This window comes from Lepus europaeus, chromosome X, assembly GCF_033115175.1.
Source record: "Lepus europaeus isolate LE1 chromosome X, mLepTim1.pri, whole genome shotgun sequence".
Classification (NCBI taxonomy): domain Eukaryota; kingdom Metazoa; phylum Chordata; class Mammalia; order Lagomorpha; family Leporidae; genus Lepus; species Lepus europaeus.
Window position 1 is genome coordinate 42,797,322 of NC_084850.1, and position 27,257 is coordinate 42,824,578.

Here is a 27,257-nt window from a genome sequence, read left to right on the forward strand (position 1 = left end):
AGAGGGTCACACCTCATGTTATAACATCTGCCTTAGTGTGCATGAAGTCTGGGGGGGGGGGGGGGATAGCAAACTGGGTATTGGGGCATGCTGAGCTCGTGGTAGACAGGCATCAAACACAGAACCTGTGCATCAGACTGGGGGTGTCTTTGTAGGGGCCTGTATTGTGAGCAGGAATGAGATAGAAATTTGCAGTGGACAGAGGGCTCAGAGACTTTGAGGCATGGGCCTGCCCAAACCTTAGGAGGGCTGATATTATAGAAGAAATTTTTATCTCAAAATCCTTCCCATAACCACCACCCCACCTGGGAGCTCTTGGGCTGCTTAGGGCCTATGGCAACTTGCAGTGGTCTGGGCGTGGGAGAAAAGATGAAGTTCTTGTCATGTAGGACTTGTGCTGGAGGTGGACTGAAGCAGCAGGTCAAACGTTGAATCCTCACTAAGAGCATCACCAATATCTTGTGATCCTGGTGTTTCCCTTAATGCCTGAGGCGAGAATACGGCACAGAGATGCAGTGACAGTCACTGTAGCATATAGCAATTTGCCCACAGTGAGGTAATGGATCCTTGGATATTGTGCACCCAAATTAGGATTGGATTTATCGAAACGTGCTGCATGTTATTAGGCATCTGTTGTGCATCGTGTCTCCTAAAGGCATTGTGGGTGGTGCTGTGTAGTGTGTGGCCCTGAGCTGGAAGGGAGGTGAAGGGAGTTGCTGGTGCATTTGCTTAGGGGAAACCTTTTCTGACTTTTGAGGTCAGCCTCAGTGATGAGTAATGTGAGTGTCTTTTTTGAATAGTTTCAGGGAGCAGCTAGGACTGATAGATGATTTATTCTTGACAGAATCTGATAGAGGCCAAGAAGCCATTGTAAGGCTTTGCTGCAGCTGGGGCAGAGTGGGTTTCTGTTGATTGAGAATTGTTAAGGAAGGCTACCTGGCTGGGGCACATCAGCTGTGGCGTGGCTCCCTGCGGATGCTCTCTCCCAGAATGGAAAGGCTGCCATCACTGCTCCCGCATGCTCATTTCATGCAAGGCCCAGCGCTGGAAAGTATTTCCCCACAGACAAAGGTGTTTGGGTTTTTGGTGCTCCCGGGAACTGGGCTGGCAGGCCACATTAACAGGAAACTCGGGGCCAGGCAGAAGCCAGTCCTGGGAGATGTTTTCCCTCCAGATTCATTCGAAGGAACACCCAAGCTGCCTGGGGTGTGTGTTTGGGTTCTGGGCTCCATCTTCAGCTGCAAGCTGGAGCATTTTTGGACTTTGCACTCTCCCTGGCAGAGTCGTAGCCTCTGGGACCATTTCAGGCCAGGAACCTCATCAAATTTCCCCAGACATAGGTGAGAGATAACCAAGAAAGTAAGTTTTTGCCTTAACACCACCAAGAGTCCTGGGAGAGAAACTAGGGGCCTTGCCCTAGGGCTGCGGAAGCTTAGCCCCTCAGCTGGGCAGCCCTATCTCTGGGCCTTGTTGCTAAAAATCAGGCCTTGGGAACAAAGTAATACTTCAGCTACTTCTCACTCTTTTGAAACCAATGGCTGTGGGAAAGCAAAATGCTCAAGGCCAAGACTTGGTTCTCAGTGCCGGTCTCCTCCCACAGCTGTTGCACTTGGGAGGGTACCTGCTGCATGTCCTTGCTGTCCCCAGGGCAGTATTGAAGCCAGAGCGAAGTGTGCTGTGCTGTTTGCTGGTCGCAAGGATGGGGACTGAAGAAGGGGTCTGGGGGAGGTGGCCAGGGTGGCCTGCAAATCTAGAAAAGTTGGGGATAAAAGAGCAGGCTAGGAACAAATTGATTAACTTTCTTGCCACTCACTGTGGTGCTTTCCCCCTTGTCCTTGACTTCTGCTTTGAAAAGAATAAATTTGTATTTGTTTACTTTCTTCCTCCGGTTGTGCTGAGTCTGATATTCCACAGAGTCCACATCTGTAGACTGAGAAGCCACAGGTACACTGAAAGACATAAATCCAACACCCAGAGGACAAAGAAGACACTGCTATTGCTCCCACTCCCACAGCTCCCCGAATCGGTCGCCGCTCAGGTTCTGGAAGCTGGAGCGTTCTTGGACTTGCACTCTCCCTGTCCCTGCCCCCCTCCCTTAGCTAGTTGTCATGGTCGGGAGGTGAGCTCTAAAGAGCAATGGCCCTAAATTCCATCCTCATCAATCTGGGGGAGTTTTCATGAGCCTGAACCAATATAAGAAAAATCGGTGCAGTGAGTTTCCATAGTTATATTTATTTCATCTAGAGGTCTAGTCTTTACTATGAAATTTTTATAAATAAATAATAAGTAGTATCAAAATGTCCTTTTGAACGCATGGTGATAATTTTTCATGCTGTTTTCCCATTTCCTGGCAATATAAAGTCCTGTTAATCCCTCTTCCCCACAACCAGTTTTTCTCTTCTCACCAAGCTACAGCAGCACAGCCTAATAGAAACCTTATGCAAGGGGCTGGCACTGTGGAGCAGTGCCGGCACCCCATATGGGCGCTGGTTTCAATCCCAGCTCCTCCACTTCCAATCCAGCTCCCTGCTAATGGCCTGGGAAAGCAATGGAAGACGGACCAAGTCCTTGGGCCCCTGTACCTATGCGGGAGACCCAGAAGAAGTGCCTGGCTTTGGATTGGCCAGTCATTGTGGCCATTTGGGGAGTGAACCAGCAGATGGACGACCTCTCTCTCTCTCTCTCATTGCCTTTCAGAGTTAGAGAGAAATAAATAAATAAATCTTTTTTTTAAAAAAAGAAACCTAATGCAAGCCACATATGTGATTTTAAATTTTCTTAGCAGCTATATGAATAAAGCAAAAACAAATGACAGGAATTAATTTTTAATATTTATGTATTTTAATTTACTTGCAAGGTAGAGAGAAGGAGAGAGTGAGCTTCCATCTTCTGGTTCACCCTCCAAGTGCCTACAACAACCAGGGCTGGGCCAGGCTGAAGCCAAGAACCAAGAACCTGATCCAGGTCTGCCACTTAGGTGTCAGGGACCCAGGTACTTGGGACATCATCATTAGCAAGGAACTGGATTGGGAGCAGAGTAGCCAGGAGTTGAACTGGCCCTCCAATATGGGATATGGGCGTCCCAAGCAGCAGTTTCACCCACTGCACCACAATGCCTGTCCCATGAAATTAATTTTAATAATATACTTTATTAACTCAAATATGCCCATAATATCCTTTCAGTCTATAATCAGTATAAAACAATTATTAATGAGATATCTTATATTCTTTTTTTCCCTATTGGGTCTCCAGAATGGTCAAACAGGTTGGCAGATTCAGCTGGTAGAGAAAAGAGAAACCCAGATAGGTAGAGACAGTGCACACTTATAGAGACAGCAAAAGCTAGCTGACAATATCAGCTCCCTATGTCCTTTGTCCCACAGCATGACAGTGAAAGAAAAGGGGCCATATGGCCTGCAGCATGAACAGTGGGACCCCTCTGGTGCTGAGTACCCAGTCCACCCTGCAGCTAGGCAGTTTTACAGATTGCTGCTATGCCTGTGGGGCCAGGGTGGGGGCCAGGCAGAAGGCCCTACCCCTTACTGGAATGAGGGAGGCGGATGAGAAATGGTTTCATGGCAGCCTCCCTCAAGATAGGGAGGTGGGTAAGAGGCAGTTTTGTAGCAGCTTCTCATAAAGCTGCCTGCCTTTCGACATTCTGGGGGAATCACAGGGAGTTCTGCCAACAACTGGGAGTTGGGCCTTGCCTTGCCCATGTGGCCTATGCGGACAGTGCAAGGTCACCAGAATGCTGGCCCAGAACAGTTCCCCTACAGCAATCCAATGCTTATTCTACACTTCTGGGACAGCTCAGTTAAGGTTAGTGCTATGTCAGGTGCCCCCAAAGCACGGGTGACTCCTGGATACCACATTGGACAGTGCAGGTCTATAACATGCAGAAGTCAGAGTCACTGGGATGGGCACGGTGGCAATCACATTGGGGTGCTGGTTCAGAATCTGGCTACTCCGCTTCCAATCCAGATTTCAGCCAATGCACCCTTGGAGGCAGCAGAGGATGGGTCCCTGCCACTCACATGGGAGACCAGGATGGAGTTCTGGCTCCTGGCTTCAGCCTGCCCCAGCTCTGGCTGTTGAGGGTACTGGGGGAGTGAACCAGTAGATGAAAGATTTCTCTCTCCTCTATCCTGTTGTTCTGCTTTTAAAGTAGATGAAAATAAATAAACATTTTTAAAAAGGAAGTCAGAATCAGCTATAGTAAAAAAAAAAGTCATGAAGTATTCTGTGTGTGTGTGTGTGTGTGTGTGTGTGAGAGAGAGAGAGAGAGAGAGAGAGAGAGAGAGAGAAGGAAAGATTGAAGTGGGTAGAGAGTTGGGGTGGCAAAGGCCTTGAGAGTGAAGAGCAGTTGTGAAACAATTCCCCTAGGTTATAGCAAGAGGCTGCAGCATGGGCTGGTGTTGTGGCACAGGGGGTTAAGCTGCCACCTACGACTCCAGCATCCCCTATTGCAGCACCTATTAGAATGCCAGCTGTTCAACTTCCAATCCAGCTTCCTGCCAATGCACCTGGGAAAGCAGCAGAATATGGACCAAGTAGTTGGGCCTCTGCCTCCCATGTGGGAGACCTGGATGGAGTGCCAGGCTTCTGACTTCAGCCTGGCCCAGCCTTGGTTGGTACAGCCATTTGAGGAGTGAACCAGTAAATGAAATCTCTCTCTCTCTGTCTCTCTCTGTGTCTCTCTGTCTCTCTTTCTCCGGAAGAGCACTGCAGACATGCCAGCTTGCCCTTGCCCCTTCCTATGGCATTGTGTGCCCTACCACCCTGGCCCCCAGCACAGCTCGGGCTGCTCTCAGGCTGCAGAATGGGACAAAGCCTGCATAGGGGCTCTTCTACCTCACCCCTGGATGCCACCTTCAGTCTCGGCAGCCTGTCCCCAGGGTATTTGTGTTCCTGTCCCAGTCCTCTGCCTTCATCTGCAAGGGCCTATCTTCTTTTCAAACTCTGCCTCTTTCCCTACCTTCTGCTTCTGACACTCAATTCCCGTCCCTCATTCTTTCTCCTTATTCTTATCTTTTAAGTTCCAGGTTTCTGAAACGACAATCGCTCTTCTATCATCTGTGTTTCCAAGGTGTCCTCAACCTTCTCTTGTCATTTTGCCTGTATTTTGTTAGCTCTCATCATTCCTCTCTTAGTCCTTCATCTTCTGCATTCCCTGCCCCGCACCAACATCCCTGATGTCTTCCGTCCATCTCCGCAGGCTCTGCCCATAACGAATGACCTTCTCTTCTCTGCCCACTGCTTATTAACTTCCACTTGGAAGAAGAGCACTAGAAGTAAAAGTCTTGGGAGTGCACCTTCTAGAGTTGCGTTGACTTCATCAATTCGGACCAGACTTGGGGCTAGCTGGGCTACTTCCAAAAAATCCTCATATGCTGCTTGGTGGGGAGCATGACTGCCTTGCTGTACAGATGAGAAAACGGAGGCTCGCAGATGTGTGGGGATTTGCCCATGCAAGTGGCAGGGCTGGAATACCAACCTTGCATTTGTTCCACTTCAACATGATAAAGTCATGTAAACACTGGAGCTGCCTTTTTATCAGTTCTCTATACCCCTTCTCTCCAAATCCCAGTGCTGTACGTTTAACATGGGATGGTTTCCATACACTAAGAATTCTCCTAAGAACTCTGCAGAGTTGACAGCATCTTCAGTCATTTCCTAATCACGCAGTGCTATGGTCTGAATGTTACCTCCCTCCTCCGCAAATTCATGTTGGAACCTAATGTGAAGGAGGTAGCATTAAAATGTGGTGTTTGGAGAGGTAATTAGGTCCCGAGGACAGAGCCCTCATGAGTGGAATTAGTGCCCCTGTAAGAGGACTGAGGGAACTCATTTGCCTCCTCTGCTATGTTGAGGATGCTGCAAGATCGCCTATCTTTGAAAGCAGACAGAGCCCGCACCTGACACCGAGTCTTCTCGTGCCTTGATCTTGGACTTCCAAGCCCCCAGAACTGTGAGCAATATATTTCTGGAGTTTATAAAGTTCGCAGTCTATGGCAGTATTATTACAGTAGCCCAAATGGACCAAAACACAGAGTTCGTAACTTGTTTCCTGGTTTCCTTTTCGACATGAGTGTCCGCATGGTGAGGGCAGTTTAATCAGTTGACAACAATCCATTTTAAAAAGAATTTTTTTATTGCTTAAAGAAGACAGAATTTATTTATTGCTGAAAGAAAACCTTGATCATATAACAGGAAAAAAAATCTTCACCAGCCAGTTAGAGTTGTTAAGGAAAGTTTCATAGGTACTACAGACATCTGGTTTCTCCTAATGTTTTCTGATGGGTGTTAGGATGAGAAGGCTCAGAATAAGGGGAACAGTTCAGCGTTTCTTGTCTCTGTTCTGTTACATTAGTTAATGAATAACAAGCAGCCACAGGGCTGAAAACGCAACAGAATAAAGAGCAGCAGCAGCAGCAGCAGCAAGAGAGCACCCCTGAGCAGGAAAGCGACCCTATTACCTGAACAGAGACAGGCATGATCTAGTGTTAACTGCTGTAATGTAGGCACTTCAATTCACTGTAGCAGGCCCAAGCCCTTGGTAGAAATGACTCAATTCTTTCTATGTTGTAGGACATGCTTAAACAGAAGAGTTTGGAAAAGCCAAACCATATGCAGCCCAGCTGACCAGTATCTAGGCTAGATTGTCTGCCCTTGGCAAGCACAGCTGAATCATCTGATGGCACCATAGCACAGGAACAATAGTAGAAATTCTCAAATTGGCAAAGAGAAGCAACGTCCCCATGGTTGAGTGGGGACGTTAAGTCTACTGCTTTTTTATACTTTCCCTATCTATATGACTATGAACTTCAAAGCTACTGTAACTAGCAAAAAAAAAAAAAAGTTCTGAGAAGCAAATACAATTGATTCAACATTAGGCAACTGAAGAAACAGAATTGTGCACTATTTTATCTAGTTTTCAGTCTGGATGGTGAATCTAAGGTTTGTGGGCCAGGCTGACGATGCCTCTCACTTCTTCAGAATACATTTCAGTTTCTCCTGCAGGGAAATGAGCTGTAAGAAGAGAGACAAAAAAATGAAAAATTCATCTGAAGTCCTAAGTTTCACTATTTGATCTAGAATTTACTTATCTGTACTAGAATGAAGTATTGGCCTTTATAAGGCTATCCTAGCCTTACCATATTCCAAAGAACATTGCCAATCAAGAATGCATGCACAACACTGTGGACATGATGCTGCCCTTTATCATGCCAAACTTATAAAAGGAAGCTTTAACGCTGAATGAGCTTTGGAAAATTGAATATGCTGGCTGTTAAGAATCTGTGCTTCTGTGAAGAATATTCAGAGCTCACAAGTCATGTCAGGGACAAAGGAGATGGGATCGCTGTAGCCATATCCCAAGTCAGAAGAGAAGGCAGGTGGGATAGGCATCCCAGTGAACAAGCACTTGGGACCTTGCAATGAGTCTTTTTTTTTTGCATTTGGATAAATGCTTTTTTTAAAAAAAATGTTATTTTTGATTAGTTTTTAACAGATTCACTGTGGTATGTAGATACAATTCTAAGAACATAATAATAGTCCCTTCCTTGCAGTGAGTCTTATCTGCTGCTTCTTGCCACATTATGAGACACTTAGAAATCAGGTCAGGGTCCTGATGATCTTCTCAATCTAAGTCAGAAGTCCTGACTTTTTTTGTGTGTGTGGTATCAGATTTACTTTTTTCAACTTGAAATGGTCAAATGACCAATAACATTCAGAGATGGGTACCATCTTTGGGACCAAGATTATTTTGGAATATTATATCCAATATAGGTCACCCCATACCAGGATGGGCTTTCTCTAAGTGAAATGAATGGAAGAGAGACTCGTGACACAATCCTGTGCTGCACACCACCTAGCAAACCACTGTCACTGCTGTCTCTAGTAATTTAAAGGCTCTTCTCATGCAGATGCTAAGTGGGCCCCCACCAACCATGACTACAACCAGTTTTTTTTCAACTTCAAATCAGATGTGATTCTCCTGCTTAAAACTCTTCAAGGGACTCTTACTGCATTTAAAACTAAAACCTGCCCTCCTTGTCGTGGCCTGCAAGGACCCATACACTAGGGCCTCTGCCCACTTCTTCCACCTTATGTTAAGCCACTCTCTTCTCTTGCTTTAAATACTCCAGAGGTCCTCAAAGGGGCCAAGTTCCTTCTCCCTGTAGAACCTTGGCTATCCTCCACCCAAGTAACTCTTCCTCCTCCCCTTTGCCTGGACTTGTCCATCAGGTCTCAGCTTAAACAGCACTTCCTCGGAGGGGCCTATCATGATGCCCCTAATTTAACTGAGAACTCTCCTTCTTCTAATAGCAAAATTGACTGTTCTTCCTTCACAGGAGGGCTTCACAACGTGTACCTTTATATTTGTACGAGAGCTTGGTTAATGTCAGTCTCCCCTGCTAGACTGTTGAGGACAAGTTTTCTATCTGTCTTACTCAACTCTATTCATCTAGTGCCTTTCACTTCATAGATATGCAGTATCTGTTGAATGAGAGAATTTTCACAAAGACCTTGTTCTACCCTGCTCTCCTCTCACTTGGAATTGAACAGCATTATTTCTATCAGAGAAATAGCCAGGACTGAGATTGGGGGTTGGGTGGGGATGGTCTTTGTATCAAATGTTTTCTGCTTGGTTTGAAAACACTTCTCACCTGCTCATTTCTTTGTTTCTCTTCTAAGTTAAGCTTCTCCAGCACAGACCTTAAGTGGTTCTGGAAAACACATGTTATAAATGATGAATGCTGAGTCTCAAAGGAGAAGAGAACCAAGCGAGACAAAGAGTTTGGCAAATAATTTGAAAAGTAAGGAAGGTGTCAGCCATAGTAAAGAGCACTCTTTCTAAAGGATTTGGAGTATAAAAACTATGCCCCCCCCCCCCTTGGGCTGGGCGTTTGACACAGCAGTTGAGTTGCTGCTTAAGTCACCTGCATGCCATGTCAGGGTGCCTGGTTCAAGTCCTGGCACCTCTGCTTCTGATCCAGCTTTCTGTTTGTGTGCACCCTGGGAGGCAGCAGGTGCTAGCTCAAGTACTTGGGTCCCTGCCACCCATGTGGGAGACCTGGATTGGGTCTCAGGTTCCTGGCTTTCATCCTGGCCCAATCTTGACTGCATTTTGTATGACCTGTATAATTGCAGGTATTTGGGGAATGAACCATCAGATGGAAGATCTCTCTTTCTCTTTCTGCCTTTCAAAGAAAGTGAACATAAATAAATAAATTTCATTCCCTAACTACAGTGCCACCCTATTTGATTTTGTAACCCTAGCCAGCATTTTTTCTTGCCCTAAAATAAATGGTTGGAATTCCTTCATTTTTTTTCTAGCTTACCCTAAATTCTTTGGCTGTGGTGAACTACTGAAGATGCTGGCTTGGAAGCCAGTGCTGACTCCCCTTCCATTTCCCTTTCCTATGGCAGAATACTCCTGTTCCTAACAAGTACTACACATAACAATAACCACACACTGATACCATATATCTGTATCTTTCAAAGTCTATCCATATCTATCATCTTACTTGGTATTCTTTTTGAAAATTTTTATTTTATTTGAAATGCAGAGAAAAAGAGAGAGAGAGATCTTCCATCTGCTGGTTGACTCCTCAAATGCCTGTAACAACTAGAGCTGGGTTGATTCCAAAACCAAAAGCCAGGAACTCAATCCTGATCTCTCACAGGGATCAAAGTACTTGAGCCATCACCTGCTGCCTCCCAGGGTGTGCATTAGCAGGAAGCTGGAACTGGTAGTGGATCTGGGACCCTGATATGGGATGCAGGTGTCCCAAGTGGCATCTTAACTGCTGTGTCTGGCACTTGCCCCTTGCTTGGTTTTTTAAAGGACAAACACCCAAAATGGGTATAGATTTGTGTTGCTCCCCTTCAACAACCACAGCACTATAGAAAATGAAATCTGGCAAGATATTCTCTGGGTGCTTCAGAATTTCAGTCATTAAAGAAAGGAAAGCAAATATGGCCTAAACATACATTTTTCTATTGTTAAGCTCTTCGACATGAATTAATAAAAATAAGATATGATATTTATTCTTGCATGCATCATAAAATTTTAAAACAGCTAGTTAGTTTCACTGGGATGCATTTTGGTGCAAACAACAGAGTTCAGCCTATGTTCTACCATTTACTAAGGTCCTTTTCAAGTTGCTTAACCTCTTTGCATTTCAAATATTTATCTATAAAACAAGAATACATGCATGGGGCCAGCGCTGTGGCATAGCGGGTAACACTGTCACCTGCAATGCCAGCAACCCATATGGGCGCCAGTTCAAGTCCTGGCTGCTCCGATCCCAATCCAGCTCTCTGCTATGACCTGGGAAAGCAGTAGAAGATGGCCCAATTGCTTGGGCCCCTGCACCCACATGGGAGACCTGAGAAGAAGTTCTTGGCTCCTGGCTTCGGATTGGTGCAGCTCCAGCCATTGTGGCCATCTGGGGAGTGAACCAGTGGATGGAAGATGCTCGTTTGTGCGCGCTCTCTCTCTCTCTCCCTGCCTCTCTGTAACTCTGCCTTTGAAGTAAAATAAATAAATCTTAAAAAAAAAGAATACTGGGGCATGCATTTGGCCTAGCAGTTAAGCTGTCCATATGTCATATTGGAGAGCCTGCATTCAATACTTGCCTCCACTCCTGCTAATCCAGATCCTGGGAGGCAGTAGTGATGATTCAGGTCATTGAGTTCCTGCCACCGCCATGGGACACCTGCATTGAGTTCATGACTCCTAGCTTTGGCCCCCAGCCTGGCCCAGGGCCATCGCAGGCATGGAGTGGGGTGGAGAATCAGCTGATGAAATATCTCTCTCTTGGGGGCCTGTGCTGTAGCACAGTGGGTTAAAGCCCTGGCCTGAAGCGCCAGCATCCCATATGGGCACCAGTTCTAGTCCTAGCTGCTCCACTTCTGATCCAGCTTTCTGCTATGGCCTTGGAAAGCAGTAGAAGATGGCCCAAGTCCTTGGGCCCCTGCACCTGCCTGGGAGACCTGGAAGAAGCTCCTGGCTCCTGGTTTCGGATCGGTGCAGCTCTGGCTGTTGCGGCCATCTGGGGAGTGAACCAGCGGATGGAAGACCTCTCTCTCTGTCTCTACCTCTCTCTGTAACTCTGTCTTTCAAATAAATAAAATAAATCTTTAAAAAAGAGAAATATCTCTCTGTCTTGGAAATATTAACTGTTAATATGCCTTTTACATCAATATTGGCAATTATTATTTCAGCTCACCTGGTCCCATCCAAAAATTGCTTATATTACTCAAGTAAATAAAAACAGAACTGGGGCTGGTGTTGTCATGCTGCATGTTAAGCTACCTCCTGTGACACCAGCATCCATATGAACACTTGTTTGAGTTCTGGCTGCTCCATGACTGATCCAGCTCCCTGTTAATGTGCCTGGGAAAGCAGCAGCAAATGACCCAAGTACTTGGGCCCCTGCCACCAGTGTGGGAGATCCGGTTGGAGTTCCTGGTTCCTGCCTTCCACCTAGCCCATCCTTGATCAAGCGGCCATTTGGGAAGTGAACCAGTGGAAGGAAGATAATGTATCTCTGTCTCCACCCCGCCCCCCCAACTCTTCCTTTCAGATAAATAAGTAAATCTTTAAAAAAAAAAGAAAGCAGAGCTATCTTTTATCGAGGATTTCTAAGAGGCTGTTCGGGCTCATGAATGAACAAGAATGCTGCGGAGATGACAAGAGTGGACGCACAGTTAGGATTTTGAAGGAGAGCAGCAGTGTTTTCTACCAGCCAACAGGAACTTACCTTGAGTGGCAGGCTTTCCACTTTCATGAAGAGGTGATTCTGTCTTTGTGTTTGGCACTGAATGTTACGGAGCTTTCTCTCCAAGAAATGAATCTGCTTCTGAATTGTCAGGACTAATAAGAGACAGAGAGAAAGTTTACATATCTAAATAGAGCCTAAACTAATGGACCAAGATCTGAATCATGTAAAACTCCACTACACATGTGAGCAAAAACTTCTCAAACTTGGCCTTGCATCTAATGCTCACTTAGGGTCAGCCTTCAGGACTGCCACCTATGCTGTCCCATCGCTTTGTTTTTCTCTAACTCACCTAGGGCATTGGAAGCTTCCTTTGACTTGTACAGGTTACAGTCAAGCAACTTGGCTTGTAGCTCCCTTTCCAGATCCTCTTCACAATCAGTCTCCTCCTCTTCCTCTATCATGTCTTCGTCTTCATCCTCTTCCTCCTCTTCATCCTCGTCTTCATCCTCCTCCTTCTTTGCTGACGATGTCTCCTCTTCCTCCTCATTATCAGTACCAAAACTGAACATCTCCCGAAGAATATTATATTCTATTGATTTTAAGCAAAAAGAAGGTGAAACTCTCTGAAGTACTGCAAGGAACTCCCATGCCAGATACAATTTTACTTCTTACCCTCAGGTCCACTGGGCAACCAATTAATTTTGTATCATTTTTTCTTGTAGGAAGATTATTCCCTTCATAAAACAAGGAACAGGAAATGCAAAACACTGTTAACATTCATTCATGTGTTCAATGATCGAGACATGTGGAGAATCTAAGAGCCTGGAAGAAGTTAAGATACCAGGGACAGATGAGAGATTCACCAACCAATTGAACACCCCTAAAGCAGTGAGGGATCAAGACGAGGGACAAAGGGTAAAGGCAGCCTTTTTCTCTGATGGCTCTTTGAGTCTGTGCGAAGTGATCTGACATGTAGTCAACCCCTACCCCATCTGACGCTCCTGCTGTGCCTTTACTAAAGTACCTGATGAGACACGACCACGCTTCTCGCCACTTGATCCTGGGGACATATTGAAGCCTGAAATGCAGCCTTGACTTTCAATTTCCTTGGCTTCACCTTCAGCAATGACTTCCCATCCTGAAAGGAGGGGGAAGTTAAGGAAAAGGCAGAGTGAAAGAGAAGGCACAATTGAAAGGGGAGAGGCTTTTTGGCTACAAGCATTTGATTTAGTCCAACTTTATGCCATTTGGACCTGGGTTTTCAGTGTAGAGACGCACCTTTGACTGAATTACACAAGTAAATAAATTTCTGTTCCATGGATTCGCTGTTTCTAGCGAGAAAGCAACATTTTCCCAAATCTTAAATTCTACATATCGAAATTGGTACACAAATACCAAAAGTGCAGGTATATCGAAACGAGCATATGTGATGGAACAGACTATCCAGCAAATATTTGGTATAAAGGATACGGGCACTGATGGCTTCAGCATCTGAACACAGCAGTCTCTTCACTTCCTTTTCCACAGCTGGAGAATCAACGTACTGGAACAAAGTGTGTGTGTGTGTTGGGGGTTGGGTGGGTACCAGTACTGTCATTTAACACATTGTGTTCTGTACAAACGCCCTTTTCCTACATGCCCAGGAGTTCAAATGATCAGGGCTCTTCAGATGTCCACCCAACCAAATTTCGACTTTAAGTGTGCTAGTTATGAAGGAATCTTTAACCAGGGTCTAGATTTTTGTATGGTAGGCTTAATTGCCAATTCAACAAATTACTTGAGACCTTTAGCCTTTTCAATCTGCCACCTTATGATAAGGACTTCTCAGAGATGCAACTCCTAGGTCTCAGTTGTTATTTTGCCTGATTCATACTGGCAAAGGACTGCACTTCCTTAATCGTTGATTAGAAGCAATTTGCTTTAAAGATGCAAATACTCAGATTTGACTTCCCCACATCTTTATTATCAGAGACGTTCCTACAAAAACTGGATCTGAGCTACATGTTCTCCCTTGAATCCAGTTTTAGACAATTATCTCCACAGCAACCAATTCGTCATGCCACAAATAGAAATTAAATCTTTGAGGGGAAATAAGCAATTGCAAACAACTGCTGGTAAAAGGGAACCCTGGCTTCCAACCCTGGAGTTTGAAACAAAATTAGAGAAAAAGGAATATATAGGTAACTGGCCAAATTGTGTCTTTTCCTCTAGGAGGCATCAGACATTAAACAATAAGTTTAATTTTTAGTGACTCACATCCAGTGTATATTTGGGAGTGGAGGTTAGAGGTGAGAAGGAAGGATTGAAAGCAACTTTTTGATTTACTTGAAACTAATGAGCTACTAAACAAAACACACCAAGGGTAAAAAATGAAGGTATAATATTATTGCTCTACCTCAGTAAAGCTGATTTCTTCAAGTTCTTTTAAATCAGCAAGCTATGAAATAAAACACAATTAAGTTACAATATAATTTTTCTATTTCTTTAAAAAAAACTCTGAAGTTATTTTAATTTAGTTTTATATCTTGTAGGCACTCAATAAATGCTGTTGACAAACAGAATATAAAAGCCAAGGCAACCATGTTCATGGATCAGAAGACTCAACATAGTAAAGATATCAATTGTCCCCCAAATGCATCCATAAGTTTAATGTAATTAGTATCAAAATTCCACTAAGATTTAATGTATACATAGACAAACTTATTCTAAAAATTATATGCAAGGGTGTATGGGCTCCAGAGTGGCTAAAGCAATATTGACAAAGAAAAATAAAGTGGCAGTAATCAGTCTCCTGATTTCTAGGTCTGTTATATAGCTCCACTGTGGTATCTCTGGAGGGACTGATATTTGGATCCATGGAATAGAATGGAGAATCCAGAAACAGAGCCACACAAATATGCCTGACTGATTTTTTGGCAAAGGTTAAAAAAAAATACAACATAGGAAGGATAACCAATGGTGCTAGAGCAATTGGATCTCCTTAGCAAAACAAACAAAGTAAAAAACTTTGAACTAAACCTCATAGTTTTAAAAATTAATTTAAAAAATGACCACAGGCTTAAATATAAAATGAATGAGAAAAATCTTTAGGATTTGGGCTGGACAAAGAGTTGTGAGAAAGATCCTTAAAAACTAATTTTAAAAAAACCAATATATTGGACCTCATCAAAATGAAAAACTTGCCCTTTGAAAGATCCTGTGAACAGAATGAAAAGACAAGCTATAGACAAGGAAGAAAATATCTGTAAACCACATATCTGACAAAAGACTAGTATTCTGAATACAGAAAGAACTCAAAGTATTAACAATTTAAAAATCCATTTACAAAATGGAAAAAAGGCAAGAATAAACATTTCACTAAGGTGGAGATACATAGATGGAAAACAAGCAGATGAGATGTTCAATGTTATTAGCTCAGAGAAATGCAAATTAATACCACATGAAATGACTACATACCTATCAGAAAGGCAAAAATAAAAAATGGTTGTTTTTAAACTAACACTGGTGAAGATGTAGAGAAACTGGATCACTCATATTATTAATGAGAATATAAAATGGAACAACCTCTCTGGAAACCAATATGGCAGTTTTTTATAAGTTAAATGTGCAACTACCATATGACCCAGAAATTGTACTCCTGGGCATTTATCCCAGAGAAATGAAGACTTAGGTTCACACACAAAAAAAAAACCTGTTCATAGCTTTATTTGTAATAGTCAAAAACTGGAAACAGCCCAGATGCCCTTCAACGGGTAAATAATTAAACGGACCGTGGTATATTAATAGCATAGAATAATACTCAGCAATAAAAAGGAATAAACTATTGATACATACAGAAACTTGCAGGGATCCTAAGGGAATTATGCTGAGTAGGAGGAAAAGGTAGTCTCAAATGTTATATACTACATGATTCCATTCATGTGACATTCTTCATTTGATCTTAGCCAAAAGGCCGAGAAGCAATTATGTGACACTCTTGAAATGATGGAATTACAGGGATGGAGAACAGGGTAGTGATTGCCAGGTGTTAAGGGACCAGGAACATAAGCTGGGAGGGAAGTGGGTATGGTTATAAAAGAGCAAGATGGGGGCCGGCGCTGTCGTGTAGTGGGTAAAGCCACTGCCTGCAGTGCTGGCATCCCATATGGGTGCCAGTTCATGTCCCAGCTGCTCCACTTCCGATCCAGCTCTCTGCTATGACCTGGGAAAGCAGTAGAAGATAGCCCAAGTCCTTGGGCCCCTGCACCCATGTGGTAAACCTGGAAGAACCTCCTGGCTTTGGATCAGCCCAGCTCTGGCCGTTGTGGCCATTTGGGAAGTAAATCAGTGGATGGAAGACCTCTCTCTCTCTCTCTCTCTCTCTCTCTCTGCCTATAAATAAATAAATCTTTTTTTAAAAAAAAAGCAAGAGGAGGGATACTTGTGGTGATGGAACTGGTCAGCCTCTTGACTGTGTAGGTGGATACATGAACCTCCAGATGGGATAAAACCACACAGAACTACACACACACACACACACAAGTAAAACTAGAGAAATAAGAATGCTATTGGTGAATTATAAAATGTCAATTTCTTGTTTGTGATATTATACTATACAATGTTTTTTGCAAAATGTTACAGTGGGGAAAACTGGGAGAAAGGGTACACAGTATGTCTTTTATTTCTTAAAACTGCATGTTATTATTTTGAAATAAAAAAGGTTAACTGAGGAAGAAGATGAAGACAAGAAGAAGAAGCCGCCATTGCCACCCCCCGCAAGTATAGTACTCCATAGCTTGCCCAAGGTTTTGAAAGCCTGAAGTAAAACTAGGAATATAATCACAGTTCCCAATTCTCAGGTTCTGCACAGGCTTACTTTAAAACTAGATCTTGCAATCGAAAACTAACAGCATTAACAGACATTTCAAATCCAAATCCACAATCCTTCGAGATCCCTCACAACTAGCCTAGCCTATAACTTTTAGAATCAGGTCTGCTTTTATTCACTGCTATCTTCTCAACTGCTGGCACACAGTGCCTGGCATTTAGCTCACACTCGATAAATGTTTACTGAGCATATGAATGAGTGAACAAATTACTTCCCAACTGACTCTCCCCCTTTCCTTCCCACTCATAATCCTCTTCTAATCCACACAGAAGACACACAGATAACAGGCAACTAACCTTTTTTGTTGTTTTCCGGAATCTTTTCTTTCTGACATTCTTAAGTGGTGGAGTAACTAAAATAAACAAAATGTGGTGAAACATACATACAACTGATGGTAGCTACACATTCAAATTTAATAAGAGAAAAGCCATGATATAAGCCACTGGCTCACAATTTGACTCCTTCGAGTGTCTGAGAGCCTAAATGAACCAGGTAAGAGGTTTCTGGTTCACAGGGAACCAGGACTCAGCAGATAACTGTCGTCAGCCAGAATGAGCAAGGGACTGGTGACTTACTGCCGTGTTTCCAGGTATAACTCTTCTTCTTCTCTCTTTCACTTGTATCCATTAAATCAATATCAGGAGAGGCAACTGGTTCTTCTGGAGAAGACTGTGGCTGACCATCAGCAGCAGTGCACACAAGCATCTACGTGTAACAAAGACAAACAAGTTACTATGGCCATAAATCTCGGGTAAGCAATGAATCATGATCGTCCCTACAACCAGAAATCCTGGAGCATAAAGGCGACTGATACCTGGCATTTCCAGAAAACCAAGTATTAAGTAATATACATCCATATTCTCATCCCTATTTTCTCTCTCCTCTCCTCACTGCAGCACTGTCTATGGAATCTGAGTTCTTGGTGTAAGCTACAGTGCTTACCACTTTGGAGGGAAAACATCAAAAACACATATATTCTTAGCATTCTGATTTAGAGACGAAATAATAAAGCAAAAACAGAAATGATGAATAAGAGCCAACTTAAACCTCCAGAGTTAAGGACACAGTGTGTCAACAGGAAATTCAGAAGATCCCAGTTGCTCATATTTTTCAACTTATGGAAGTCACGAACAGAGGGCTTGACAGGCCATTTGGATAAAAAAGTGGTAGTGAAAAGTTAACGATCAAACACCAAACCAGAACGTGACACTTTATTCCTGGGCAATCGGTCTGAAAATTATAAATGGCAAGCAGTCCTTCAGCAGGTGGAAAAGAGTACTGAAAAAAAATTGGAAAAGGAGAGAGAAAGGGATTCCTTGAAGGATGTGAGAGCCAGTAGATGAAGAAAACTAGCCCATACCTGGGAAATGTCTGCTGTTGTATAAAAGGTTTTTTTATCAAAAGTTTTCAGGCTTCCAACAACACAGGGCAAATCAACCAGCTTGGCAGTCAGTGAGACCTTGTCCACTTCAACAGTTGCACTGCGCCCATCAGCTAAGGAGAAGTAGAGAAAATTAAGCCTCCTAGGATCTGAATTAGCTTATTCATTAATCACAGTGGAACAGACTAGTCTTCCTGTGCAACCTACTCTTGGTCATACTAGTGGAATTGTGCGTGTAGAAGTAGACTCCAAGAGAAAAGAAGGGAGACTATATAGAGCTCTTCTGTCCCAGTTCATGGCACTCATTCAAAAGTAGCTAGGTTTCTTGCTGATGATTGTGAGATCAATGTGGATGAGGCAGTAAATGTTTCATTCTCATCCTAAAAGGCAAATTCTGTCTACTTAAACCCATTCCTTTTTAAAGAAGCATTCAAGGGGCCTGTACTATGGCATAGTGGGTAAAGCCACCACCTGCAGTGTTGGCATCTCATATGGGCGCCAGTTCTAGTCCCAGCTGCTCCACTTCTGATCCAGCTCTCTGCTATGGCCTGGGAAAGCAGCAGGAGATGGCCCAAATCCTTGGACCCCTGCACCCATGTGGGAAACCCAAAGGAAGCTCCTGGCTCCTGGCTTCAGATCAGTGTAGTTCCAGCCTTTGCGGCCATCTGGGGAGTGAACCACCAGATGGAAGACCTCTCTCTCTCTCTCTCTCTCTCTCTCTCTCTGCCTCTCTGTAAATCGGCCTTTCAAATAAATAAAAATAAATCTTTAAAAATAAATAAATAAAGTGCATAGGCTTACAAAAGAAAAAAAACATTCGATTGTGTCACTGTATGTGTGTTTTCAAATGGTTCATCCTAGATGGTGCTATTAAGTCTTAAGTTAAAATCTCTAATTGACCTCACAAAGATAAAATTCTATCCAACAGCCATATATAATGAACACTAAATCTGGCTCAGATTTCTCAAACAAGGGGATTGAGTATAATCCTCTAACAGTAAGTAAAGAAAAAGAAAGATGCAGAGCCACAGTTGACATGATCGTTTTGAATGAATTAACTTTAAAAAATGCATAGAGAACGTCCTTTTTAAGGCTGAATAGTATTTCACTGTGTGTATATGCCACATTTTCTTTATCCATTGATCCATTGATGGACACTTAGGGTTGATTCTACATCTTGGGTATTGTGAATAATGCTGCTGCAAGGAACAAGGGAGTACAGATATCCTCTCAACATATTTACTTCAATTTCTTTGGGTATATTCCCAGAAGCGGAGTTGTGGGGTCCTATGGTAATTCTATTTTTAGCTTTCTGAGGAACCACCAAAGTGCTTTATTTTTTTACCAATTTATTTTTATTTCTTTGAAGGCACAGTTACACACACACACACACACAGAGAGAGAGAGAGAGAGAGAGAGAGAGAGAGAGATCTTCCATATAAATGGCCACAATGGCCACAGTGGCTTGGGCTGGGCCGGGATGAAGCCAGGAGCCAGGAACTTCTTCTGGGTCTCCCATGTGCGTGCAAAGGCCCAAGTACTTGGGCCATCTTCCAGTGCTTTCCCAGGCAAATTAGAAGGGAATGTATTGAAAATGGAGCGTCCAGGACTTGAACCAGAGCCCATATGGGATGCTGGGGTCGCAGGCAATGGCTTCACCTGCTATACCATAACGCTTGCCCACACACCATTTTGTTAATGTACATTCCCACCAACAGTGTACAAAGATTCCCTTTTCTCCACATCTGCACCAACATTTGTTATCTTTTTTATCTCATTTTTAGAAAATTTTTATATATTTTATTTAGGTTATATAAGTTTCATATGTTTCCTTTATACTGTTTTAGGAACATAGTGGCACTCCCCCCCATGCGCCAACCCTTCCGCCCCCCGCCTCAGATTCCCACTCTTAATTTTTACAATGATCTATTTTCAGTACATTTAATGATCGTATAGTTAACCTACCCTAAATAAAATAGTTCAACAAATAGTATAAGAGAAAACAAAACAATACAAAACACTGTTCCTCAATGAAAGAGACAGGGCTATAGACAATAATTGATTCTCAAGATGTCTATTTCACTCCAATACATTATATTTCAGGTACTCTATTAGTTACCTTGGGTCAGGGAAAATATATGATATCTGTCTTTTTGGGACTGGCTTATTTCACTAAGTATAATGATTTCCAGTCGCGACCATCTTGTTGCAAAAGAAAGGATTTTTTTTTTATAGTTAAATAGTGCTCCATAGTATGTATGTATGTATGTATGTATATATATATATACATACTATGTATATACATACTATGTATACATATATGTATATATATACATACTATATATATACATACTATGTGTATACACACACACACACATATATATATATATATATATATATATATATATATAGTTTCTTTATCCAGTCCTTAGTTAATGGACATCTGGGTTGATTCCATGTCTTAGCTATTGTGAACTGAGCTGCAATGAACATGGGGTTACAGATCACTCTTTCATATACTCATTTCTTTTGGTTTGGGTAAATTCCCAGGAGTGGAATGACTGGGTCATATGGTAGGTCTCTATTCAGATTTCTGAGGTATCTCCATACTATCTTCCACAGTCATTGCACCAGTTTACATTCCCACCAACAGTGTACCAGGGTACCTTTTCCCCCGCAAATATAGAAAAGCCATTCTAACATGCGTGAAGTGATATCTCATCATAGTTTTAATTTGCAGTTCCCGAATGGTTAGTGATGTTGAACATTTTTTTTCTTGAACATGTTAGCCATTTATATGCCTTCTCTTGAGAAGTGTCTATTAAGTCTTCTGCCCATTTTTAAACAAGGTTATTTGCTTTCTTGCTTGGGTTGTTTGAGTTCCTTATATGTTTTGGATATTGCTTCCTTATCAGATGTATGGTTTGAAAATATAAAAAAAAACTACTTAAAAGAAAGAAAACTGTCACCTTTGTAGATGAAGAATGACATAGTTTTTATTCCCTCGGGCATCCAGAAACCATAAACCTAGGAGACTACCCAGTTGATCCCCAAGCTTTTTCTTACAAGCACTACGATAATTCCTCACCTCAAGTTGCATAATCTTACTTTCTTTACTCCTAAAAGAAGATGTGTGAGTAACTTAAACCTCCCTAAACCATGAGTCCACCAAGACAGAGAGCACGTTCTGTTCTTTTTCATATCCTCAGTACCTAGTTGAGTGCTTGGCACATAGCAATATCTTAATAGGTTATTGCTCATTGTATGGCAAATGGATATTAGCTACTTACGAGAGAGGTCAATTTTTAGTTTATCCTTCATGGCGACATCTCTAGAACGCACCATTTTCCTGATAGTAGAAGCATATTCCTGCAAAGAAGGTAATGTGAGAAGTCAGGAGTGTTTACTTGGCCACTATAGAATAGATATATCAAAGAAAGCCCTCCCTTAAATAAAAACTTCCACATATATAAATATACACAGAAATGACTACTTATTTAATGTTTTGAAAGGCAGAGTGATAGAGAGAGATGGAGGGAGGGAGGGAGGGAGGGAGGGAGGGGAGAGAGAGGGAGAGAGGGAGAGAGAGGGAGAGAGTGAGAGAGAGAGAGATCCTCCACCTGATAGTTCACTTCCTAAATGGCCACAACAGCTGGAGCTGGGCCAGGCTGAAGCCAGGAGCCAGGAATTCTATCCAGTTGTCCCACATAGGTGGCAGGAACCCAAATACTTGGATCATAATCTGCTGCCTCCCAGGCACATGAACAGGAAACTGGATGGGAAGCAGAGTAGCCAGGACTCAAGCAAGGCACTCTGATATGGGATGTGGGTGTTTCAAGTGGCAGCTTAACTCACTGTGCCATGACACCAGCCCCTACTTGGTATGTTCATTAACCCTAACTGAAGAAATGGCTTTCTGAACCTTATCCTTAATGTAGCTTTCTAGACTAAGTAACGGTTGAATACAGGTATCAATGGGAGAAGAGAGCTGAACACTGTGTTGAGATGAGCTGTGACAGCCTTGCATGGTGATGAATTTCCAGAAGACACAGTGCTGGTCCCTTTCACTGTCCCCGGTAAGAAGACAGAAAGGATTTCAGAAGAGCCTTATCTTGGCTGTCCAGAGAATGGGGTATGAGTGTCTGTGGTAAGTGCTGCAACTGTTTTGCCTGGAAATCAATCCACATGATAGGTGGAACGCACAAGAAGAAAGAAATGCTGCTACAGGAATACACACTGTGGTAGGACTGCCTAACAGAACATGATTCCTAGGGGACAAATGTTCTGAGTTTTCACAGCCTATCTCAAATAGAAACGTTACAGAATCCAAGCAGAATGATACCTGCGGACTGGAGCTATTTTCTCTGAGACAGAACAACGTCTTACCGGAGGCACACGTAATATAAACTGGTTCTCAAGTTCATGAGGAACTTCATCCTGGCTTTTACTCATGTCTTGTTTTCCAGTCCATGCAAACAAACAAAAAAAACAACAGTAAGTCACTATAAACTTCTTTTATGCCCTCTGCTGACCACTTCTGGTAGCACTGGTTAAATGATACAAGATCTTGCCCATAATCCTCACTGGAATGTGAACAGTTCTGCAAGACCTTATTTGATATAATTTGACTATTTCTAAAAGTCACCTTATCTCTCCCCCAATATGTACGCATTTTTCCAAGTCAACCCAAATTATATGATGTCATTTGATGAACAAATGAAGTAAGAACTGTCTGAAGCATGTTTAATTTTCTTAATGATAGACTCTCAGGTAAAGGATTACAGTGGTAGCTACCTAAGCAAACCACATGACATCTGCAAGGAAGAGTGCAAACCAAAGGCCAAAATCAACCCAGAAACCACTTGCAGGTGTGTTCTATGATGATTTGAAGTGAACAAAGACTTGGTTTTTCGTACTTCAGCCATCTTAATGGACGGGTTGCAAGGATACAGCCTATGGCAGAGCAGGTAGCTTTATACGACTCTAGAGGCAGAATCAGCAGCTCTGAGCTCCCCTTGGGGAAAGTCAGGAGTCGAGTGCATATGGCTGGACTATTTACATGTGTATACCTAACTTCATGTAATAGATGCATTCCTGAAGCTGTGATAGGAATAAAACTTAAAATCTGATTTGATTTATTCATTACTAACATCTACTGTGTGCATTCTACGTGCCTGGAATTACACTGATGCATTAGGTCTAGAGTTTCATTTAATCATCAAACTACCACCTATTTGAAGAAATCTTAAGGCGAACCCTTATTTAAAAAAATACACTGGGGCTGGCACTGTGGTGCAGTGGATTAAAGCCCCAGTCTGGGGTGCCAGCATCCCATATGTGCATTGGTTTGAGTTCTGGCTGCTCTGCTTCCGGTCCAGCTCTCTGCTATGGCCTGGGAAAGCAGTAGAAGATGGCTCAGGTGCTTGGGCCCCTGTACCTACAAGGGAGGCCTGGAGGAAGCTCCTGGCTCCTGGTTTTGGATCAGTCCAGCTCCAGCCATTGTGGCCATCTGGGGAGTGAACCAGCAGATGGAAGACCTCTCTCTCTCTCTCTCTCTCTCTCTCTCTGCCTCTGCCTCATCGTAGCTCTGCCTTTCAAATAAATAAATAAATCTTTTTTAAAAAGAGAAAAGAGTACATCTTCAAAAAAGTGAATAATCTCATCCAAGTCAATGTGATGATTTTACAAATTATAATTGTAGATAACTATGGATACACAGGGATGTTTTATGTAGATGTTGTGGAATTGACTCAGATATTTATAACGCATTCCTCCTCTCTACTGCTACTTACCTTTTGAATTAACATCTCCCTATTCTCCTCATCTGCCAACTTCTGGTAACCACCATTCCACCCTCCGCTTCTGTGAGCTCAATTGTATTCAGTTCCACATAGCAATGAGAACCTGAGGTTGACGCTGTGGCGCAGAAGGTTAAAGCCCTGGCCTGAAGTGCCGGCATCCCATATGGGCGCTGGTTCTAGTCCTGGCTGCTCCTCTTCCGATCCAGCTCTCTGCTATGCCCTGGGAAAGCAGCAGAAGATGGCCCAAGTCCTTGGGCCCCTGCACCCGCATGGGAAACTCAGAAGAAGCTCCTGGCTCCTGGCTCCTGGCTTCTGGCTTCTGATCGGCGCAGCTCCGGCTGCCGCGGCCATCTAGGAAGTGAACCAGTGGATGAAGACCTCTCTCTCTACCTCTCTCTGTAACTGTCTTTCAAATAAATAAAATAAAGATAAAAAAAAAAAGAAATGAGAACATGTGAATTTTGCCTTTCTGTGCCTCACTTATTTCACCCAACACAATGTCCTCCAGGTTCATCCATATTGTTGCAAATGACAGAATTTCGTTCTTTTTAAAAGACTAACTAGTTTTCCTCTGTACATATATACCGCAGTTTCTTTCTACATTTATCTGTTGATGGACTCCTAAATTGATTTCATACTTGGCTATTGTAAATAATGCTACAATAAACATGGGAATGGAGCCATTTCTTTGACATGTCAACTTTAAGTCCTTAAGATACACAAGCGTACTTCAAAAAGTTTGTGGAAAATATAATTACAAGATCAGCTCATTTTGGTGCCAAAATTTTAAAATCCATGCATAGTTTTTTCATAGTACGTATTCTCCATGAACTCTATGAAGACCCTTCATTTACCCAGAAGTGGGACTGATGGATCCAAGGTTAATCCTTATTTTTAATCATCTTTTCTGGGGTCAGTGTTGTGACACAGCAGGTTAAGCTGCTGCCTGCGATGCCACCATCTCATATGAGTGCCAGTTTGAGTCCCAGCTGTTCCATTTCTGGTCCAGCTCCCTGCTAATGTGCCTGAGAAAACAGCACAAGATGGCCTCAGTATTTGGACCCCTGCCACCTATGTGGGAGACCTGGATGGAGTTCTAAGCTCTTGTCTTCAACCTGGCTCAGCGCAGCCTTTGTAGCCATGCGGGGAGTGAACAAGCAGGTGGAAGATCTCTTTCGTCTCTCCCTCTAACTTTGCCTTTCAAATAAATAAAAAGAAATATTTTAAATATCAAATTGCCATCTATTTGGGATATATCCATAGCAGTCTTCATTTTGAGTATTAGGGCCTACACTTTTGAGGAAGATTTTCTTCCAAGGTAGAAAGAAAGGCATTATACGTGTATGAAACCTGACAACATTTTCTTATGTTCTAAGGACACTATGCTATACACCAAGTTATAAAAGCTTATACATTAAGTTAAAAAGCTTCAATGTAGAGTCCCCAATACTCTGTAAATCAGTAATTGGATTCTGAGTTTTGAATATGAAATCTCACTTAAAAGCACTAAAGCCTATTTTTCAAGAGAGTCTGCGACTCTCTTAGGGTGAAATCATTCATGAGATCTTTCAATGTTTTACTATCAGAAAAAGCATGGAAAACTATCAGAAAAGCATGGAAAGCTCAAAGGAGTCAGCAATGGAAAAGCAGACCCCTAGGATAGGGGTGGGGGAAGCATTATTTGTGTAGTCACTTCTTCTCTTTTTGTGTCTTTGTGCTTTGTCATAAACACACATAGACACACACACACATGACGGTACTTCAACAAATTAGTGGAAAATGCAATTAAAGGAGTTTATTTTGGTGTAAAAATTTTTGAAATCCATGCATAGTTTGCTAATAATATGTATTTCCATGAAGTCCCCTTGTATATATGCACACATACAATGTATTTTGTATTTACATAAATACAAAAGAAAAAAGTTAATTAAAATAAAGTAAATTAAAGAAAAAAAAAAACCCTGGGGGCTGGGCACATTGCCTAACAGAACAGAGTAAGAAACAAAGTTGGGAGCAGAAACATTATTTGAAGAACTAGCTGGTAAGCAAAATTTTATCAGATCAATAGTAACTTTTACATTTCTCAGCAGAACTAAGACTAGGGCATTTTGTTCATTTAACTGGCTTTTTTGGTAACTCCTCTTTTATGGATGAAAGAATTTAAAGAACGAAACAGTTTCAAAGTAGTTGTTTGAAAACTGCCCTAATAAAAGATTCCATGGGAGAGAAGGTGGGCAACCTTGGTTCAAGGAGTTTTAATTTTTTTTTATGACGTGTTACCTACATTTACCCACAGGAATGGTTGTATGGTATTTACTTTAAGAAGAGGCATTCACTTTTTTTCCCCCAGCAAGCACTCTTTAATGCCTGAATAAATGAACAAAACTGCTCTCCAACATTCACCCCTAGCTCTATCTCACTTCAGCCGAATTATAACTGAAATTCTATGCACCTGTAGGATAGCACGCTCCAGACAGCCTAAGACAAGTCAGCATAAGCCCACGCTGCTGGTATTTTTTCAAGTTCAGAGCCGCTGGCTGCAGTTTGGAGCCATCAGCCACTGTCGCCCCATCCTTATCCCTGAGGCACTACGCCTCTGAAGACAAAAGTTCAACTCCTAGGCTTTGATCCCACTTTCTTTGAAAACCTCCCACGGGGCCAAACGGGCCCCAGCCTTCGCACCTCTCCGTGCAGGCGGGCCAGGGAGGGAAGCCCGGCGTGCTGTCGCAGGTGCTGAGCGGGTCTCTGGAGCCCTGCCAATCCCCCTACTCACCTGCTGATCTGCGGACTGGTGCCCGCCACCTGAAAGCCTATGCGGGCTGGCGCGGACGTCTTTGTCGGGTGCGCTCCCGGTGGACAGCGAGTGGGTTTCGCACGGGACACAGAAGCGCACTGCGAGCGGACGGCTGGGGACAGGTAGGAGAGGCGCGCGCTGGCTCCGCCCCTTCTTGCCACGCCCCCTCGGCCGCCGGCCGAATGGACTGGCGGAGGCCGGCTCGCCGCCCGCACGCGGGGCGAGAAAGTGCTACAGGGGCTAAGCGCCTATGGGAAGTCATGGCGTTGGGGCCTCGCCGGAGAAGACCGGGGCTCCAAAACAAGTTGCTTTCCACAGGGGCCACCATTGGGGAGCCAGGGGATTTTAGCCGGTGGGACTTGTAAAAGAGCATTTGGTTGCTCCTGTCATCCGTTACGTTGGACTTTTTTGCCCCTTCGTAAGGTGACCTCGTCTGGTGATAAATATGGCACTGTGTAAACTCATTTTAAATAACTTGAATCCATGCCCAAACTATTATCGTACTGATTTACCCATGATTCCCCCTGTCAACACAGTGGCTACTAAACATCTTTTGGAGAAGGACACACATTCAAATCAACTTTTAGTGCTGCGCTCCCGCCAAAGAAGATCCTCAGCGTGTGACAAAAATTTTAAAGCCTCTTACCTGGCTTTTCTGGGAGGTTTTCGGAAGGAGTTTGGG

At 43.1% G+C, this 27,257-nt stretch overlaps 1 protein-coding gene across 1 annotated transcript; it reads right to left on the reverse strand.

The window, feature by feature from the left end:
• Positions 1-6,767: 6,767 nt before the first annotated feature.
• TAF7L (TATA-box binding protein associated factor 7 like) lies at positions 6,768-27,257 on the reverse strand. Its single transcript, XM_062183794.1, has 13 exons — positions 27,222-27,257; positions 22,367-22,434; positions 21,271-21,349; positions 17,960-18,093; positions 17,175-17,304; positions 16,896-16,951; positions 14,128-14,169; positions 13,203-13,275; positions 12,757-12,870; positions 12,082-12,321; positions 11,772-11,884; positions 8,670-8,729; positions 6,768-7,029 (listed from the first exon to the last, which is right to left on the reverse strand). The coding sequence occupies exons 2-13, from the start codon at positions 22,430-22,432 to the stop codon at positions 6,985-6,987; spliced, it is 1,152 nt and encodes a 383-aa protein (XP_062039778.1). The 5' UTR covers positions 22,433-22,434; positions 27,222-27,257; the 3' UTR covers positions 6,768-6,984.